At 37.9% G+C, this 19,465-nt stretch overlaps 2 protein-coding genes and 1 long non-coding RNA gene across 6 annotated transcripts in view; 2 read left to right on the forward strand and 1 right to left on the reverse strand.

Annotated features, from left to right (window-relative positions):
• sh3pxd2b (SH3 and PX domains 2B) overlaps nucleotides 1-19,465 on the forward strand; it is an 897,647-nt gene that overhangs the window by 425,262 nt on the left and 452,920 nt on the right. The window lies entirely within an intron of this gene.
• gabrb2b (gamma-aminobutyric acid type A receptor subunit beta2b) overlaps nucleotides 1-19,465 on the forward strand; it is a 151,824-nt gene that overhangs the window by 116,797 nt on the left and 15,562 nt on the right. For all 3 annotated transcript variants that reach the window (XM_073935506.1, XM_073935507.1, XM_073935508.1), the window contains exons 6-7: nucleotides 10,217-10,354; nucleotides 15,568-15,720. In XM_073935506.1, coding sequence (XP_073791607.1) covers nucleotides 10,217-10,354; nucleotides 15,568-15,720 — 291 coding nt within the window. The remainder of the gene's footprint in view (nucleotides 1-10,216; nucleotides 10,355-15,567; nucleotides 15,721-19,465) is intronic.
• The window catches only part of LOC141379919 (uncharacterized), a 62,279-nt gene that overhangs the window by 31,795 nt on the left and 11,019 nt on the right, over nucleotides 1-19,465 (reverse strand). The gene's annotated exons all lie outside the window — the stretch shown is intronic.

The following is a 19,465-nucleotide window of genomic DNA, read 5'->3' on the forward strand; positions in this document are numbered from 1 at the left end:
TTTACCATAAAATATCTTTAGAAACATTTAAAAAATATATGTTTTGTTGAACAACACCGATACAACATGTACGTATCATATATTTAAAATATAGTTTGGCCAGGAAAATGTATATATATTTTACCATATGGGCAACACTCAACCAACTTGCGTTAAGTAGTAACACTAAAACCTTTTTAGAGTTGCTGTACAACCGCTTTTGTACTTACTTTAACCTGTGAAGTTGAACAGATTTATTTTGCATATAAAGTTAACTTGTCTTCACTTAATGCTACAAAATGCTAACAGCAGACTATATTGCAATCAGTTCTGGGTCGAATCTCAAATGTGCTTTAAATGCTGCACAATCTCACAGCCTTCCAAGTCAGCCACTTAAGAGGTTCTATTTCAGCTAAGAAGCTGTCTAATGCAACAAAGCAATTCGCTGGGTTTTGTAACCGATCCCTGTAGAATTAGTCTAACACGATTCCTCTTCCTCCTCCTCATCCTGGAGTTCCTGTGCACGTGGGTTCACAGCTAGCAGAGCGATTCAAACGCAGTGATGTAAGAGCCTTGACAGGAACGTCGGCAAAAGCTAATTTGCCAAGTCAGACTCAATGACATAGAAAAAATGGAGTTAAGTGGCTTTGAATGGCCCAGCTAACCAAACAAAGGCCAATGTTCCCTGCGAAACAATATGATGTCATGTTTGTGTGATGTAATGATACTTTAGCAGGAAAGAGTGACGCAATGCATGTTAAACAGATTTTTTAACCTATCGTTGAGTCTTACTTATGCAAACGTGTGTTAATTCAGTTTTTATACTAATTTTAGTAATATTATTGAAAATATGCAAATGTTTATATGATTTATTTACAATACAGGTCTTGGGTTGCAAAAGAGTCAGTTGAGACTTGAACCAGGTATGTGTTTATGATACTGTTCCATACCATATATATGGCATGGGACAGTATGGAAAACGCAAATGAAAAAATAAATTAGTGATTTCTAAATTTATTTTGACTTGTATTTAATTGCAGACAGTACAACAAACATTATTTAATGCGTTCATCATGATTTTAATAGTTTTTTTTCTTTGTTCTTGTTTTTTTCCCCTAAATAAATACATTTATTTATAATACTAATTACAACAATTTTGGTTTTTGCAACACATTTTTTAAAGGTTAAGACAGGAGAAATTTAGGGCTAGTAATCAGGTAAACTGGTTAAATAATGATGTGATTTGAAAATGGTGATGTCAACAGAGGATTGTAATTATGATTTGGTAAAAAAGCAGCATCCAAGAAAGGTCTAGTCTGTTAGGAGCAAAGATGGGCCGAGGATCACTAGTTGTCCAATAAATATATGATAAAAGTATTGAATTTCTTAAAACAAAGAATGAGAGGAAGACATTTGGATATTTCACCTTCAACAGCACATAACATCAACCCGGGCTCATTGTGGAAACGTAGTCCCGCAAACGTTTCTGGAGACTGCGGAATACGTCCCGGAGGGTACGTACGGCTGCAGTTTTTGTTTATGCGAATCCGCGAGAAGCCGCTGTTGTGCGCTTTTTCGCGTCTCAGATGCCTCTTGCGAGTTTGCAGGAAGAATGGGACAAAATTACATCTGAAACTCTTCATCATTTGGTGTCTTCAGTCCCTAAATGTCTTTCAAGTGTTGCAAAAAGGAATGGTAACATTACAAAGTGGTAATGCTCTACTGTTCCAACTTGTACTGTTCCAAATGTGTTGTGAGAACCAAAATTTAAATGTGTGTTTATTTAAAAAGAAAAACAAAAAAAATCATGACGAACACATTGAATGATGTTTGTTGTGCTGTCTGCAATGAAATACAAGTCAAAGTAAATTTAGAAATCACTCCATACTGAAATTTTCCCTAATGTCCAAACTATAACTATCCCAGATGTTTGCATACACTGTATGAAAAGGCACATAAGCATTTTAAAAAGTCAAATGTTAATGTGACTAAAATTATATACTTTTTGAGAAATTGTTATAACTTTTCTTGAAAGTCAAGTTTACATACAATAAGATTATTCTGCCTCTGAAAAAGTCCAGATGATGGTGTCCAGGTTTTGGAAGTTTCTGACTGGCTAATTGACAACGTTTGAGTTAACTGGAGGCACAACTGTAGAATAGTATCTATAGTAACACACTGCTTCCTTGTGTGACGACATGGGAAAATCAACAAGCCAGAATCAACAACAAAGCCAGATTACAATTTGCTAAATTACACTGGGATAAGACTCATTTTTGGAGACATGTCCTGTGGTCTGATGGAGCTAAGATTGAACTGTTTGGCCATAATGATCAGCGTTACATTTGGAGGACAAAGGGGAAAACTTACAAGCCTAGGAACACCATCCCAACTGTCAAGTATGGGGGCGGCAGCATCATGTTGTGGGGCTGTTTTGCTGCAGGAGGGACTGGTCCACTTCACAGCATAGATGGCATCATGAAGAAAGAACATAATGGAGAAATTCTGAAGCAAGACATCAGCCAGGAAATTAGAACTTGGACAACAAATGGGTCTACCAAACAGACCATGACCCTAAGCATACTGCCAAATTTGGTTAAAATGTGCTTTAAGAACAACAGAGTAAATGTTTTGGAGTGGCCATCACAAAGCCCTGATCTCAATGCTATAGGAAATATGTGGGCAGAGTTCAAAAAGCTTGTGCCAGCAAGACAGCCAACACATCTGACTCAGTTACACCAATTCTGTCAGGCCAAAATTCCTTTAAACTATTGTGAGAAGCTTGTGGAAGGATACCCAAAACATTTGACCAAAGTTATACAGTTTAAAAGCAAAGCTAAAAAAAAATACCAAGCAAATGTGTGTAAACTTTTTGACTGTCTAGAAATTAATAAAAAAATCTCCAAAAAAATAAAAAATCTCTCATTATTCTGGCATTTTAAGAGTTCACACTTAACTAATGATTCATAAAAAGCTTGTTTGGCATGCTGTCCCGGGAGATAGCCCCAAGCTCAAGGGATCCTCGAACCCGGGGCTTCCTCCCGTTGGCAGAGCGAAAAGGGAGCCTGAGCTCGGTGGATCTCAGAACTCCCCGGCTGTGTTAGCTAATGGAATGAAAGGGGTTAGACAAATGCTTGATTTTAATGCATGTTGAATGTCTTTGGATGGTGGGAGGAAACCGGAGAACCCGGGGAAAACCCACATGGACACGGGGAGAACATACAAACTCCTCACAGAAACGCCCACCGACCTGGTGGGACCAAGGCCGGCAGTGTTCTTGCTGTGGGGCTCACAGTGCTAACCAAGGGCCGCCGTGCCGCCCGATCAAAGGAGGAGAATAGGGGAGGAAGGGGGGTGGGGGTTCTTCCAAACGAAGATAAGATGGACTAAAAACTGTGGTTATTTATAGTAGATTAGGGCTCATATTATTGGAAGATAGTGATTAGCAAATACGAAACCGGCCGTGATAAATCATAAGCACGTGATCCTCTTGAAATTAGTTTATGAATAAACCTTACTTAGCAAATGTAAATGATTTAGGTAATCCTAACAGATCTAAAATAGTTACAGCTGTATGTGTGTGTATGTATATAACTCTGCTTGTACATTGGGTTAATTCTATTCTATTTGACCTTTTTGATGATACAACCTGGTCCTTCAGAACCTTTTGTGGCTTGGATAAGTGGAAACACTGTGCCTCAGATTACTCCCTTTCTTATGATGTTTTTCCTCTCATATATTACTCTACTCTCTTGTGTTTTGGCCGTCAGTCTGAAAACTTACAGTCGCACAGAGGATCATCCACGGGTGGATTATGCAAGGCCAAGAGATTTTTTTTATTTTTTTTTCATAGTCTGAAGTGGAGCGTTGTTTGCTCCAATACAATAAGATGTTTTTCAATCATTTATGGTTGGACTACATGGGTCGGGCTGTTCGTGTTTCTGTCGCTTTTCAGCACAGCGAGCACCCAAGCAAACAAAATATCTCATGTTTTTTCCTTGAATATTTATGACGGCTTTTTTTTTTCTCCGTCTGAGGTCAGAAACGGAGTGCCGTATGATTTGACTTGACAATGAGTTTGACCCAAGGCTTGCATATGCTTATCCTCTGCTCTCTAATAACACAGGTTCGGCTTGACCTCAGATCCACAAAAAATACAAATAAAATAATGATTCAGACAACAGCATGCGGCAAAGACACGTTCCTCTGTTGTTATTACATAGGAGAATACTTCATATCACGACCCACAGTGCAGGTTTGATTTCAGAGCTCCTCGCTAATGTAGCAAACGTTCACGGCTTGAACTTGATTACACTTTTCATCATTTAAAATTCTTCACATCTTGGCGCCCTTTAAATGATTTAGCATGTTAAATTATGGATATGCAAAGCTTATAATGAATAAAGACACTGTTTGCTGTAGCGTAACGTTTTTAACCTGAAAAAAACACATCAATAAAAATGAGTATTAAAACAAATAAGAGAGTTCACTTTCTGAAAATTACAAAAACGTTACTTATTTTTTACCCAGAATGTATTAATATATTATGCGGCATCTGCCCAAACATCACAACAGCTGCTGAGCTTCATGAGCATCTTGTTTTTGGGTCACTAACTAATCAACTTTAGATGCGCAAGTGTGTGTTCATTTGTGTAATGGGCTGGGAATGCAAGATTAGACTGTCATAAGTTGGGATATTAAGATGTGGTATTGGTATTGTAATAGTAGTTATATTATTTATGCACTTATAAGTCAGACATGGTCAATAATTGACATTTGAATTGATGCATTTAAAATAGGGAGGGTTGTACATTTCATATTGGAATGGATTAATGTAATATGTTGAAGGTTTGTCTATGTTTTTAATTTATTGGATTGAAATGGAGGAAACAATATTGTTGTTGTTTTTTCTGACTTTATTTAATGCCATTTTCATCCCACGACTTTAGACCAACAAATGTGACACAACAGACACACATAAAGGGTGTGTCCATTTGTGTAATGGGCAGGGAATGCATGGTTAGAGATAGTTTTATAAGTTAGGACAGTAATATTTATTTCAACATAGGCTCATTCTGAAAACGTAGCCTTACATTTCTGGAGATTGTGAATTATGTAGCCACAGGCTGCATTATGTCTTTAAAACGAACTCTACGTGGCAGTATTGGTTATTTTTGCGTTCACCAGCTGACCCTTTATCTCCTTATGGACTGCTTTCCCGCTGTTACCAGCTTGTCCAGTAGCTCGCCATGTACGTTGGCAAACTTGAGACGCAGATAGGAGTTGACCATGATGACAGAGTGCCAGTTCTGCAAAGAACTGTTCCAGAACGTTTAGGTAAGTGGGCGGGTTAATTGGTGCTTTTGAAAACACTATTGGTTGGGTTTAAGGAAGGAGGAGGGTGGGTCAGTTGAATAGGCAGTCAGTCAGTTGTTCAATCAGTCGGTCAGTCAGTCGACAGTGGCCTCTGGTGGTTTTTACGCCAGAACAGCAGCCGCAAATGCCACTCATGAGAGAAATTTGAGATGTCAAAAAGTGTACACAGCGCCCTCTGGTGGAAAAGTACCTCCTAGGGCGTATTTGGTGCTCTCCAGAGATGTATACAGTGGTATGTTTTCGGAAGGAGCCTGAGTTGATTTATTCATATTATTCTTATTATTAGTAGTAGTAGTAGTACTCGTAGTAATAGTACTATTATAACTTATGGATTTGCTTAATATGCTTAAGATATGATCAATTGGTCAATAATTAATATTTGATTTGCTCCATTTAAAGTGGGTTAGGTTGTTAATCTCATTTTAGAATGGATTACTTTGAAGGTTTTTGCATGCTTTTAATTTTATCTGATTGAAATGGATGACTATTGTTGTTGTTGTTATTGTTGTTGATGTTGTTTCTTCGACTTAATTTAATGTGATTTTAATCCCAAGACTTTCGACCAGTAGATATGACACTCATAAAGTGTGTTCGTTTGTGAGATGGGGTGGTAATTGCTCAATTAGACATACGGTCCTAAGTTGGGACAGTAACATAGTAGTAGTAGTAGTATTACTTACACACTTATGTGTCAGATATGGTAAAATTTGCTATAATTAATATTTAAATTGATGAAAATAAAAGTAGGGCGAGGCAGTGGCGCAGTAGGTAGTGCTGTCGCCTCACAGCAAGAAGGTCGCTGGGTCACTGGTTCAAGCCTCGGCTCAGTTGGCGTTTCTGTGTGGAGTTTGCATGTTCTCCCTGCATTCGCGTGGGTTTCCCCAGCAGTCCAAAGACATGCGGTACAGGTGAATTGGGTAGGCTAAATTGTCCGTATGTATAAGTGTGTGTGTGTGGATGTTTCGCAGAGATGGGTTGCGGCTGGAAGCGCATCTGCTCCGTAAAAAACTTGCTGGATAAGTTGGCGGTTCATTCCGCTGTGGCGATCCCGGATTAATAAAGGGAATAAGCCGACAAGAAAATGAATGAATGAAAATAAAAGTAGATTAATTTTTTAATGGATTATTTTGATATTCGAGAAGTTAGTGTATGCTTTTTATTTGTTTGATTGAAATGTGTGACTGTTGTTAAGGTTTTTCACATTGATTTTTTTTTTCACCGACTTTAATGTTATTTTCATTGCAAGACTTTCGACCAAAAAATATGACACAACAGGCACTCATAAAGTGTGTTTAGTTGTTAAATGGGGTGGAAATTGCATGATTAGATATACTATCCAGAGTTGGGACAGTAACGTAGTAGTAGTAGTAGTAGTAGTAGTACTTATGTAGTTACTGTACATGTCAGATATGGTAAACAGGTCAACAATTGGCATTTAAATGGATCTATTTAAAATGGAGTGCGGTTTTTCACTCATATTATTCTGTATTATTGCTGTGGTTCTCAAACTGTGGTACATGTAATACGCGTACTTCCTTCTAGTGGTACATGGAGGAATGAAATATGTCATGTACATGCTGCATATATTTCAAAATTTATCAAAAGTAATGTATATAATATGTCATATATGACATATTGCCTCTATCTCTGAGGTAATCTGCCACATTTTTTAACTGTGCAGAGTTGTAGCTGCTTTACTGGGCCTACTATGCGACTGTATTTCAACACTGCTCACTTTGGTGGTACTTGGAGAGACCATTTTTTTTCTGAGATGTTACTTGATGAAAAAAGTTTGAGAACCACTGTATTATTGTATATATTGAAGGTTTTTGTATCCTTTTAATTGTATTTGTTTAAAATGAATGACTTATGCTCTTATTGTTGTTGATCTTTTGTTCGGACTTTAATGTTATTTTAATCTTAAGAGTTTCGATCAACAAATATGACACAACAGCCACTCATAAAGTGTGTTCATTTGTGAAATAGGTTGGGAATTGCAAGATTTGACATACAGGGACAGTAACATGTATTAGTAGTAGTATTACTTATGCACTTATATGTCAGATATGTTCAATTTTGCTGTAATTTATATGCATATTGATGAATAGAAAGGGAGGTGGGTTGTTAATTTAATTTTGGAATGGGTTGTTTTTAAGGTTTGTGTATGCTTTTAATTGTATTTGATTGAAATGGATGACTGTTGTTGTTGTGTTAATGTTTTTTTCTGACCTGGAAAAGCCTAAGATCCTGGCCAGATTGTTGTTTATTGGTTTCTCTTCTGCTTTTAAAACTATGAAGCCACATTTATTGGTTGAGAAATTAATTTCTCTTTTTAACTTGGATTTTGATGTTTGTGGATGGATCTTGGATCTTTTAGTAGGTTGTCTGCAGTGTGTCAGTCAGTGGTGCTCTTTCTACTTTTCAGTATTGTTCCACTGGGTCCCCTCAAGGTTGTTGCCTCTCACCTCTTCTGTTTAACATATATACTAATGATTGTCGGAGTATGTTCGGGAACTGTCATATCATAAAGTGAGCTGATGATTCGGTGATTGTGAGTCTCCTCCATGATCAGGATTTGGGGCATGGTCCTGTTGTGGAAGAATTTACTTCCTGTTGTGATAGATTTTTTCTCCAGTTGAATGTAAATAAAACAAAAGACATGGTGATAGATTACAGAAAAGCTACCCCCAGCATAATAAATATTAAAGGCTTGGACATTGAAATCGTGGACACATATAAATAACTACAGGTCGTTATTACCAATATGTTGACATTTCAGCCTAACACTCAGGCTGTCTATTAAAAATTCCAACAAAGACTGATTTTTTTCTGAGGAAACTTAGATGATTTCAGGTTTGTACCTTTATGATGACATTGTTTTATAACCAATTTATTGAATTTGTTTTATCTTTCTGCATTGTAGCCTGGTACGGTAATCTGACTGTGTTAAACAAGAACAGGTTGAGTAGCCTGGTGAAGATCATTGGTTTTAACCAAACTGGTCCAATGGTAATTTACCATACTGGCGTTTTAAAGAGAGCTCAGGGTATCCTACGCACCCCGGATCACCCGTTGTACTCTGTGTTTCAGGTGTTACCATCAGGATGTCATTTTAGAGTTCCTATTTGCAAGACAAACAGAGTTAGAATATCTTTTATAATGGTGGCCATTAGGTCATTAAAGTAGTTCAGGGGGGAGGGAGATGCATCTACGATGTGATGTATTGTATGTTGTGGGGTAATATTTTATTAATGTGTACATGGAACTTCGCTTGTGTTACGGCACCTTGCTGCAATTTTACTTTCCCTAAACGGGATAATACATTTTGAGTCCGAGTCTAAATTCATGTAATTTTCAACCCAATTCTTGAAATGGAATGGGCTGTGAATTGCAAGATTAGACATGCTGGGCCCTATCATACACCCGGCGCAGTGGGGCGCAAGGCGCAGCGCAATAGTCTTTTGGTAGTTTCAGCTTGGCGCAAGAGTGGTTTTGAGGCATTGCGCTACACTGTTTTAATAGCAAATGCATTAGCGCTCATTTGTGCGCCCATAGGCGTTCTGGTCTAAAAAGGAAGGCGTTCTGAGGCGGACCGCTGGCTCGTTGCTATTTTGAGAAACTTAAATAGATTTTTCATTAAACCAAAACTAACCCGGTCTAAACTCCGGTGCAGAGTTGCGCCTCGCTTACACACTGCTTAATACCATAAGAGAGCAATAGGCAAATATCTTTACATATGAAAAAAATTGAATATTAAGGATATATTTAGGATATAATAAGAATAGATATAGGATATAAATATAAAGGATTAAAATATTACAAAACATATTATTTTCTAGCCTACATAAATATGAAAGATCACTGCTTTTATGTCTTCTTCATTGCAGGAGACTTTTTCAGTTCATTCATAACAATTTGCTTTTGTAGAATGTTATTATTATTAGCAGTATTATTTATTATATCCATTTTTATATTTGTTTTATTAAAAACAAGCTTAGATTGGCCCACCTGTCAGGTTTTAGACAATATGGGGCACAGCATGTGTTTTAGGATATAACTCAGGTTTTTGAACACATTTTGTTATTATTGTTCATTTATTCGTTTGCTGGAAATTATAACTGAATTTAGAAACAGTTTTGAAAGGAATATTTGCGCTCAACAATTGCAATTAATTATTTATAGACTAATTGATGTCTGTGCCTAAAGGTTTCCCTATCCAAGAGCGAAAGTGAAAGTAGTTCCATTATCTCTCATTCTCACGCAGTAGATGCTCTGTTTAACAGTTTTCTGTAAAAAAAAAAAAATTTTAACTTTTAGCTAGTGAAATGCTCAGTTTTTCCACTTAGATTTACTTTACGTCCTGTAAATAGCAAATGCGCTTGGCGCGACGCAGGTGATTCTTAAAGGGAATGGGAGATGAGACTCTAATTGGTTTATTCTCAAAACACACCTATAACTCATTAATTAAATAAACTCAACCCTTTTAGACAATGCGCTACGACGCAAAGCGGATTTTCTCGTCCTTAATTAGCAAAAATGCGTTCTGACACGCCCTGAAAGCGTTTGCGCCCTGCATTTTGCACTCTGCGCATGGACCTTCAAAATAGAGCCCAAAAAGTATTAATAGTGCTGGTAGTATATTACATACTGTGTATGGTTAGTTATTATATTTAAAATGAAGGATAAAAAAGGAGTGGGTTGTTCATTTCATTCGGCAATGGAGTATTGTAATATTTTTAAAGGTTTGTATATGCTATGAATTTATTTGATTGAAATGGATGGATGAATATTTTTTTTGGCTTTAATTAAATGCCAGAGACTCTCATATATGTTTTAATATGTGTCTGTTTTCTTCTTTCAGATGGCTACACCACAGATGACATTGAGTTTTACTGGCGAGGCGGCAACCATGCGGTAACGGGCGTTGAAAGGATTGAGCTTCCTCAGTTCTCCATAGTGGACTACAAACTCATCTCCAAAAATGTTGTGTTTTCTACAGGTAACCAAACTACATTTTAGGAATCAGCTGAGAATTGTACCCTGTGGTATTCACCTTCTTGAAAAGACCAGGCTTGCGGCTTGTTAAAATATTAAAGTTGCAAATGCACAAAACGTATTTTGCCCCACTTACGTATTAGGGCACTTCGAGATCATATCCCCCACCCATTTACACACTACATGTACTACACATACAGCTAGTTCTGCTTCTGTAAGCAGTTTCAGTCAATAAGCAGATCCTTCATTGAAAATGCCTTGTAGAGAAGTAAACACCAGGTTTATGAGCGTCTCGTTTTGGCATGGCTAGTGGTATCCCAAGCCCCCAGCAGTTATACGAAACAACCCTGGCCTGAAAAATGAAAAACACACACACTGAAAACAAGAAACAGGGTGTTCTTATAAGTTATTTAACGGAATGTTGTGCGACCACTTGATTTATTCATCGACTACATTTTCATATTCATGAATTTGTCATGCAAGTCAGGAGGTTAGCTGTAGACGCAGCCTTCGGAAATAATGTTTGGTTCAGCTAGTCGGAAAATGTGAAGACGGTGTTCATCTTCAACAGCAGTACCAAGGAAAACTTTCACTTCTTTTTGAAAATAGACTCAAACCCTTTTTGAATCCGTTCAGCTAATCCCTGGGTCTAGGTACACTTTTAGCTTAGCTTAGCATAGATGATTGAATCAGATTAGACTTTAATTAGTATCTCAATCCCAAAAAATCAAAGAAGTTACATCGCTAATAAAGCAAAAAAATAAACCCAAAAAGTTGCTGTTTAGGTTGATATGGCTATTCTGATTCTGATTCTGGTGTAATCCCTGCTAAAAGGCTGGTTGGCTGGTTTTAGCTGGTCGACCAGGCTGGTTTTAGAGGGGTTTTGGCCACTTCCAGGCTGGTTTCCAGCCATTTCCAGCCTGGTCTTAGCTGGTCAGGCTGGGAGATGACCAGCTAAAACCAGCTTGACCAGCCTAGCCAAGCTGGGAGTCCAGCCAAAACCAGCTATATCTAGCTTAAACCAGGCTGGTCAAGCTGGTTTTAGCTGGATTTGGCTGGTAATTTTCCAGCCTGACCAGCTAAGACCAGGCTGGAAATGGCTGGAAACCAGCCTGGAAATGGCCAAAACCCCTCTAAAACCAGGCTGGTCAACCAGCTAAAACCAGCCAACCAGCCTAGGCTGGTTTAAGCTGGATTTTTCAGCAGGGTAGTGTAGGAACTTTGTCATACAAACTCGGTCCTGGAGGGCCGTTGTCCTGCAGATTTTAGCTCCAACTTGCCTCAACACACCTTCAAGGATGTGTCTATAATTCCTAATAAGAGCTTGATTAGCTAGCCCAGGTGTATCTGATTGGGGTTGGAACTAAACTTTGCAGGACACCTGCCCTCCAGGACCAAGTTTGGACATGCCTGGTTTAGACACTAATCCAAGGTGTCTAAAGTTTAAACGTGTTCAGTTGGGTTAAGGTCAGGGCTTGGTGCAGGTCAGTCAAGTTTTCTCCTATCAAACTCACTCATTTATTTATTTATGGAGCTTGCTTTTTATATTAGAACAGGAAGAGGCAATCCCCAAACTGTTCCCACAAAATTGAGAGCATGAAACTGTCCAAAATGTTTTGGTATGCTAAAGTATTTCTAGTTCCTTCACTGGAACAACAGGGACAAGCACCACTCCTGAAAATTCAACCTCACACCATAATCCCCCTCCACCAAACTTTACACTTGGCACAAGGCAGTCTCCAGGCAACCAAACCCAGACTCGTCCATGGGATTGGCAGAGAGAAAAGCATCATTCGTTAGTCCAGGGAACACACATATATATCGCTCGCCCTTTTTACTATACAACATCCTTAAGAACATTTTAATCCCTATGGAGAAATATATTTGGATTTTCACTTTACTTGAATTTCAGTAAAGATAAGTAATATTTATTTATTGTTTATTCCAAAAAATAGTGTTGTGAGCATAAAGCCTGATTTATACTCGACTCGTTTGTTTGTTCGCTTGGGTGTGATGCGAAATGTGACTTAATTGCGGAGTTAGCGGATGTTCGCTTTGGAAGCGCGTGACATGATTTCGGCTGGCGGTGCGCACAACATTTTACACCTATACCTGTACGCCAATACAGACATCTTTATGATCCCTGAGCATAGAGATAACCAGATGATCAATAATTCTTGGCTAGAAATAGCAACAGCCATGGGAAAGGAGAACGTTTTTGTTAAAAGGTTTGGAAAAACCTGGGAGATGAGTTTGTTAAAGCCAAAAGAGGTCATGGCAAAAGTGTAGACCCACGTACACAATTACAGAAATATGTTTTTCCACCAGTCATGGGTTTAACACTGATGTTTATAGTACATTTTTGAATTTAAAACAATTTATTAGTTGCAAAACTATAATTAAGGAACAAATCATTTCTTTGATAAATGGAAAAGGAATATTTGAACCGGTTTACAATATACTGATGGCCTGTTTTTCTAGGCTTTACTGGTGATAATGGACAGGAATGTTGGACCATTATTGCCTTTTTAGCATAAGTAGAGGACAGAAACTAGCCAGACAGTAATGTGTGAACTGTGGAGCTGGCTAAATCTAAAAAAAAACATCAGTATTTTATTTAGTAAGTGTTCTTTTTTTTTATTCATGCCATAATAAAATACATTTGTAGAGCAACTCATGTTCTCCTTTTATTCATATTTTGATAAACGTTAATAGGTAAAATTGTCCGAGATATGAAAAAAAAGTTGGATTAAAAAAAAATATTGAATGGTTCTCAAAATCCTCATAATCATTCAAAAAATGTATAAAAACAATAAAAATAATTTGTTTAAAAGTATTGAATGATAATGATATGACGTAGTTCTGTAAAGTTCCTACTTCTTGAATTTATCCGTCTGTCTTTGCGGTCAGCTTCTTTTGAACGCCCCCTGTTGTTTTAAAGAATATCACAACGATGAACGCGGTGTGTATAAAAGCCTCATCTGTTTCACGTGGTGCAGTCGCAGTCAGTGGAGGTGCGCGACGCGGCGCCATGCGAAAGTATAAATCCAGCTTAATGGAGTGCTCACTGTAATGTGTTGTATGTTTCATTCATACTCATTGCCTGAAGACATCCTCACGCAGATAGTCCACAATGGCGAGAGCTTAGCCATGAATCATCTAACATTCCAGGAAACCCCCTATACCAACAAATGCATTCAGAGAATAATAGATGGATGGCTGCAGGAGAATACCAAGCAGATAAAGCTTTTCTGATTGTTGAAGCATGAAGAAAATAAACTTATAATCTGTGCCGATTTATGTCCTATAAATAAACGTGTGGCTTCTTGGGTATTTTATAAAAAATATTGTGTATTTATAGAACAAAATAAAATGATATAAAAATATAAGAATATATCTTCTGATGCATTTTTTAATGAAACATTACAGTGGGATTACAAAATGTAATTTCAAACTGTTGTCTGATGCTATTTAGTTTCGGCTCAATCCCTTTATTAATCTGGGGTCGCCACAGCGGAATGAACCGCTAACTTCTCCAGCATATGTTTTACATAGAGGATGGCCTTTCACTTGCAACCCATCTCTGGGAAACATCCATACACATTCATTCACACACATACACTACGGATAATTTAGCCTACCCAATTCACCTGTACCGCATATCTTTGGACTGTGGGGGAAACCAAAATACTTGGAGGAATCCCACGCGAACGCGGGGAGAACATGCAAACTCCACACAGAAACGACAACAGACCCAGCTGACGTTCAAACCAGTGACCTTCTTGTTGTGAGGCGATAGCACTACCTACTGCGCCACCACGTCACTTATGTAGTACATTTTCAGTTCAATAAATGTACTGCTGCTCAGTTGGGTTAAGGTCAGGACTTGGTGCAGGCCAGTCAAGTTCCTCCATATCAAACACATTCATTTATTTATTGAACTTGCTTTGTTATGTTAGAACAAGAAGTATGTGACAATCCCCTAACTGTCCCTAGAAAGTTAAGAGCGTGAAATTGTCCATCATCTTGTGACTTAAAAATATGCAGGTTAGTGTATGCTTCATCCAGCCATTTTTATTTCTGTCAGCTTTGAATTTAACTGAAGAATTAATAAAATAAGATGGCTCAGAAAAATAATGGTGTTTAATTGTTGTTTTGTGGCAAGCAGTTGTTAATTAAGTTGGATAATGTCAACTTTGGCTCATACTGAAAACGTAGACCTATATACATTTCTGGAGATAGCTTGCGAAATATGTAGCCAGAAGTCTTTCGAATGAACGCTACAGGGTAGTATGATGCCGTTCTTTTTCACGCTTACCAGCTGACTGCTTATGTCCGTATGGCTGGCATTCCAGTTGTTTGTCTAGTAGCTCGCCATGTACGTCAAGATAAGTTCTGAACTTCAAGTACATCAAGATGGCAGAGTTCAAGTCTGGCAAAGAATGTTTCCAGAAAGCAGGTAAGACAAAAATAGAACCCAAACAAATAAAATAAACAAGTAAATAACAGGGTGAGAATGTGATAAAAATCTGAAAACGTGGTAAAAATCAGGCGAGACCTTTTCTTTTTCTGGATTTCTTTTTAAAACAGTTGGTTGGTTTTAGGAAAGTGGGTGAGTGGGCCAATCGGTGCTTTTGAACACACTATTGGTTGGGTTTAGAGTAGGAGGAGGGTGGGTCAGTCAATCAGTCAGTCAGACGGCAGCAGCCTCTGGTGGATTGACGTTAGTACAGCAGGATCAAATGGCACTCGCGAGAGAAATGTGAGATCTGAAAAAGCATACACAGCGACCTCTGGTGGATTCGCAAAAATAACAACTGCAAAAAAATGTATCTCCTGCGATGTATTTGACACTCTCCAGAAATGTATATATTGGTACGTTTTCAGAATGAGCCTGGGTTGGACAAAGCATGTGCACAGATTTTTTTTTTCATACACACATATACACAAAGCTTACAATGGGTAAACTCAATAAATTGCATTTATTTATTGTGTGTTGAGCTTTACATCCTGTGAGCTTACAAAGTCTCAATGCACAGATATGAATATTACATACAGTACAGAGTTATGTACACAATAAGATGCTTAGGTAAGTCTAAATGTGGAAGTTGGGAGTGGTCTTACAGAAAAACAAAATTCACGAAACATTTAATTTGCACAAAAGGTATTTTATAAATCTAGCTAACGCAATCTCATTGCTGGACTATTTTCAAACAGGTTCATACCCTCGCCTCTCCCTGAGCTTCAAGCTTAAGAGAAACATCGGCTACTTCATCCTGCAGACCTACATGCCTTCCATCCTAATCACCATCCTATCCTGGGTATCCTTCTGGATCAACTATGATGCCTCGGCTGCCAGGGTCGCTTTAGGTAGGCACTGATCTAACAAAACAATCTTACAGCTGGCAACTATGTTCACTGATATATGGATCTATGTGCAGTAAGTATGATTTAGGGGGTATTTCAGTCCGAACTGTACCTTAACCAGCCAAGAAAAGCATTGAAATGTAGCATATTCAGCATATATCAATTCAGTTTTGGACACCTGGATTGGCACTGTCTGTTCTCTTGGTTCCGCCTCCACACACAGCTGTCAGACACACTCCACTTACTGTACCTCTCCCTGTCCACCTACCATTCTCCTGTGTCTCCTGTTATAGCACAGCAGTGTTCTCTCCTGATCTGACCTCCTCGTATGTAGTTCATCCACTATACAGTGTTGCTGCTTGCATTGTCACAGGAACATACTCCATCAGCGGTCATTTATACTTATTTTAGCACAATCATATCACACATATAACAACATATAAACTAAAATCAACATAATTTTGTGCATAAATTTAAAAAAATGCTGAAAATTTTGGTCTTAGACATATTATCATAAACTTTCTAGTTTCTCCCTTAGCCTCCTTTTTGCTCCCCATGGCCAGGGATTACACATTGTGCTGTATACATGACTAATAAGGAATTATGAATTCTTTGTTTTGTTATTTCATCTTCATTTTCAAGTAGCAGGGTATTTACAGCTACTGTGTAATTGTTCACATGCCGTCCCTTTGTTCCCCCTGGTGGCAATATCGCAAACTGCTTTAACACCTAAAGCATTTTAATACTCTCTTTGTCCTGCGGCGGCGTCACACATGGTGGTAGTGGTCATTTTGAACTATTACTCGCTGTAGGTAGCTAGTTAAACAGGTAATTACTAAATTAATAAAACATCTTGGCCAGTGTTTAAATTATGTTGTACAGATGTGTTATACAATGCCAATTATGCTACTGTTAAACGTAGAGGTAACATCACTAAAATAATTATAGTTTTATTTTTTTAGTGCTGGTGATGCAATCTTGCCAGAGATTGTTACCATAAACAATGAAAAACATTCATTCATTCATTTTCTTGTCGCTTTATTAATATGGGGTCGCCACAGCGGAATGAACCGCCAACTTATCCAGCAAGTTTTTACGCAGCGAATGCCCTTCCAGCCGCAACCCATCTCTGGGAAACATCCACACACACATTCACACACACAAACACATTCATACGCTACGGACAATTTAGCCTACCCAATTCACCTGTACCGCATGTCTTTGGACTGTGGGGGAAACCAGAGCACCCGGAGGAAACCCACACGAATGGGCTTCGAACCAACGACCCAGCAATCTTCTTGCTGTGAGGCGACAGCACTACCTACTGCGCCACTGCCTCGCCACAATGAAAAACAGTCCCCCCAAATTTTTATTTTGCTAATAGAATTCAGACTTGCTAACCTCAATCAATATTTACACCCAAAATACATTAATAACAATGTAAGAATAAGTTTTAAAGCAAGTGCAAAAAAATAAATAAATAAATAAAAGCAGTCCCCCGAAAAAGTTTTGCTAATAGAATTCACAATTGTTAACCTCAAACATTATTTAGACCCAAATTACTTTAATAATGATGCCAATGTTTGTATTAGAACAAGTCTTATGTCCTTTGGTTTAGTATTAAAACAAGTCCAATGCTTATAATGACTAGATCTGGCAACACAGAAGATCAGAGACTGTAGCTGCGCCTACTAGAGCTCTTTCACTCAGCCTGCATCTGACGGCTGCTGTGAATCAGGGACGTGAATCAATCAATCTATCTATCTATCTATCTATCTATCTATCTATCTATCTATCTATCTATCTATCTATCTATCTATCTATCTATCTATCTATCTATCTATCTATCTATCTATCTATCTATCTATCTATCTGTCTATCTGTCTGTCTGTCTGTCTGTCTGTCTGTCTGTCTATCTATATGCGTTCTTTCTGCCTGCCTATATATCCATCCATCCATCCATCCATCCATCCAGATGCTTTCTTTCTTTCTTTCTTTCTTTCTTTCTTTCTTTCTTTCTTTCTTTCTTTCTTTCTTTCTTTCTTTCTTTCTTTCTTTCTTTCTTTCTTTCTTTCTTTCTTTCTTTCTTTCCGTCTGCGTGCATATCTATCTATCTATCTATCTATCTATCTATCTATCTATCTATCTATCTATCTATCTATCTATCTATCTATCTATCTATCTATCTATCTATCTATCTATCTATCCATCCATCCATCCATCCATCCATCCATCCATCCATCCATCCATCCATCCATCCATCCATCCATCCATCCATCCATCCATCCATCCATCCATCCATCCCTGCCCAAAGTCTGCTCAAAATCTCGATAAAATTATAAGTAGACTTCATAGAACAGTATATAAACAGTTAGTGACCTCTTTAAATGACCTATAACTTGGTCAAATTCCAGATTTACCAGGAATACCAGTTTTTTTTTTTTTTCAGCCCTAATACTCTCCCAAGATCTGTAATCAAGCATATTGACAGACGTTTATACTGATTTGATTTGTTCATTTTTTAACACACATTTTCTATATGTCTTTCTTTTTTTAAAGCCCCCACTTTTTCCCTGTCATCAGTGATTATGTAAGGCTGATGTAGGCATCAAGCGTGCGGGCTTCTCAGTGTGAATATAAGAGCACTCTTTGTGACTGCTGTCTGCCCTGCTCTCATTCATCCACATGAGTGCAAACCGCTGTAGCATTTAACAGAAGACAAAGTGAGTTGTAGATATATAGGATGAGCAAATACGAGTGTTTAAAGCCCAGCCTGATTAGGTTCATAAAGGATTTTGTCACACGCGCGCATCTGTATTATCGTAGTAGATGTGACATTACACTGTAAAAAATTAAAGGAATGAGCTGTGCTATTGTTCAAGTTTAATTATGTCTGTATTGATTTGATACAATCAAAAAATTGTCTTTATGTTTACTCATTTAAAATGAGCTGAAACAACACAATTCTTGATTTTTATTTATTTATTTATTTTTAGCTCAGCGTAATTGTTTTGTGTTCAATAAACGTAATTTTGTAATAAATAATGAGTTAATTCCTTCAAGTTTTACGAACATAAATTGACTGTGTGGCCTTTTCTTTGCAGTGCAAATTACTCTCACCGGCCACTTTATTAGATACATCCATCCAACTGCTCGTTAACGCACGTTTCTATTCAGCCAATCACTGCGTGATGCTATCATGTCAATAGGGACCAAAATCTCTAAGGAATTTTCCAGCACCTTGTTGAATCTATGCCACGAAGGACTAAAGCAGTTCTGAAGGCAAAAGGTGGTCCAACCAGGTACTAGTAAGTTGCACCTAATAAAGTGGCCAGTGAGTGTATATTTCCTGTTCTTAGCAGCCAAAAGACGTGATAATGAAAAAAATCAGAGCCGGGTAAAATTTTCATTCGAGAAAGCGTTTTCTATGACAGACGTCTTTAGCATCTGTTGCAGCGTGAATCATAACAACACACGATTTATAAAGAATAATGACTTTGTCCATCATACGCTCTGTAATACCTGTCACGGAATTTCGGGAAAGCTGTCATAATGAGACCGAATGAATATTTCAATGCAATATTTGAAGCACTGGTTAGACAGGCTTTGTGTTTCACAGATTAACATGCCTAACTCCCACTCTGCCATCTGAGAGCAACAAAAACACATATTTTTAAGATTCTGAATCATCGACGGGAAAGAAAAGAATTAGCTGAAGCCTCCTCACAGGTGCACAAATGTTTACTGA

This window comes from Danio rerio, chromosome 21 (assembly GCF_049306965.1).
Source record: "Danio rerio strain Tuebingen ecotype United States chromosome 21, GRCz12tu, whole genome shotgun sequence".
NCBI lineage: Eukaryota > Metazoa > Chordata > Actinopteri > Cypriniformes > Danionidae > Danio > Danio rerio.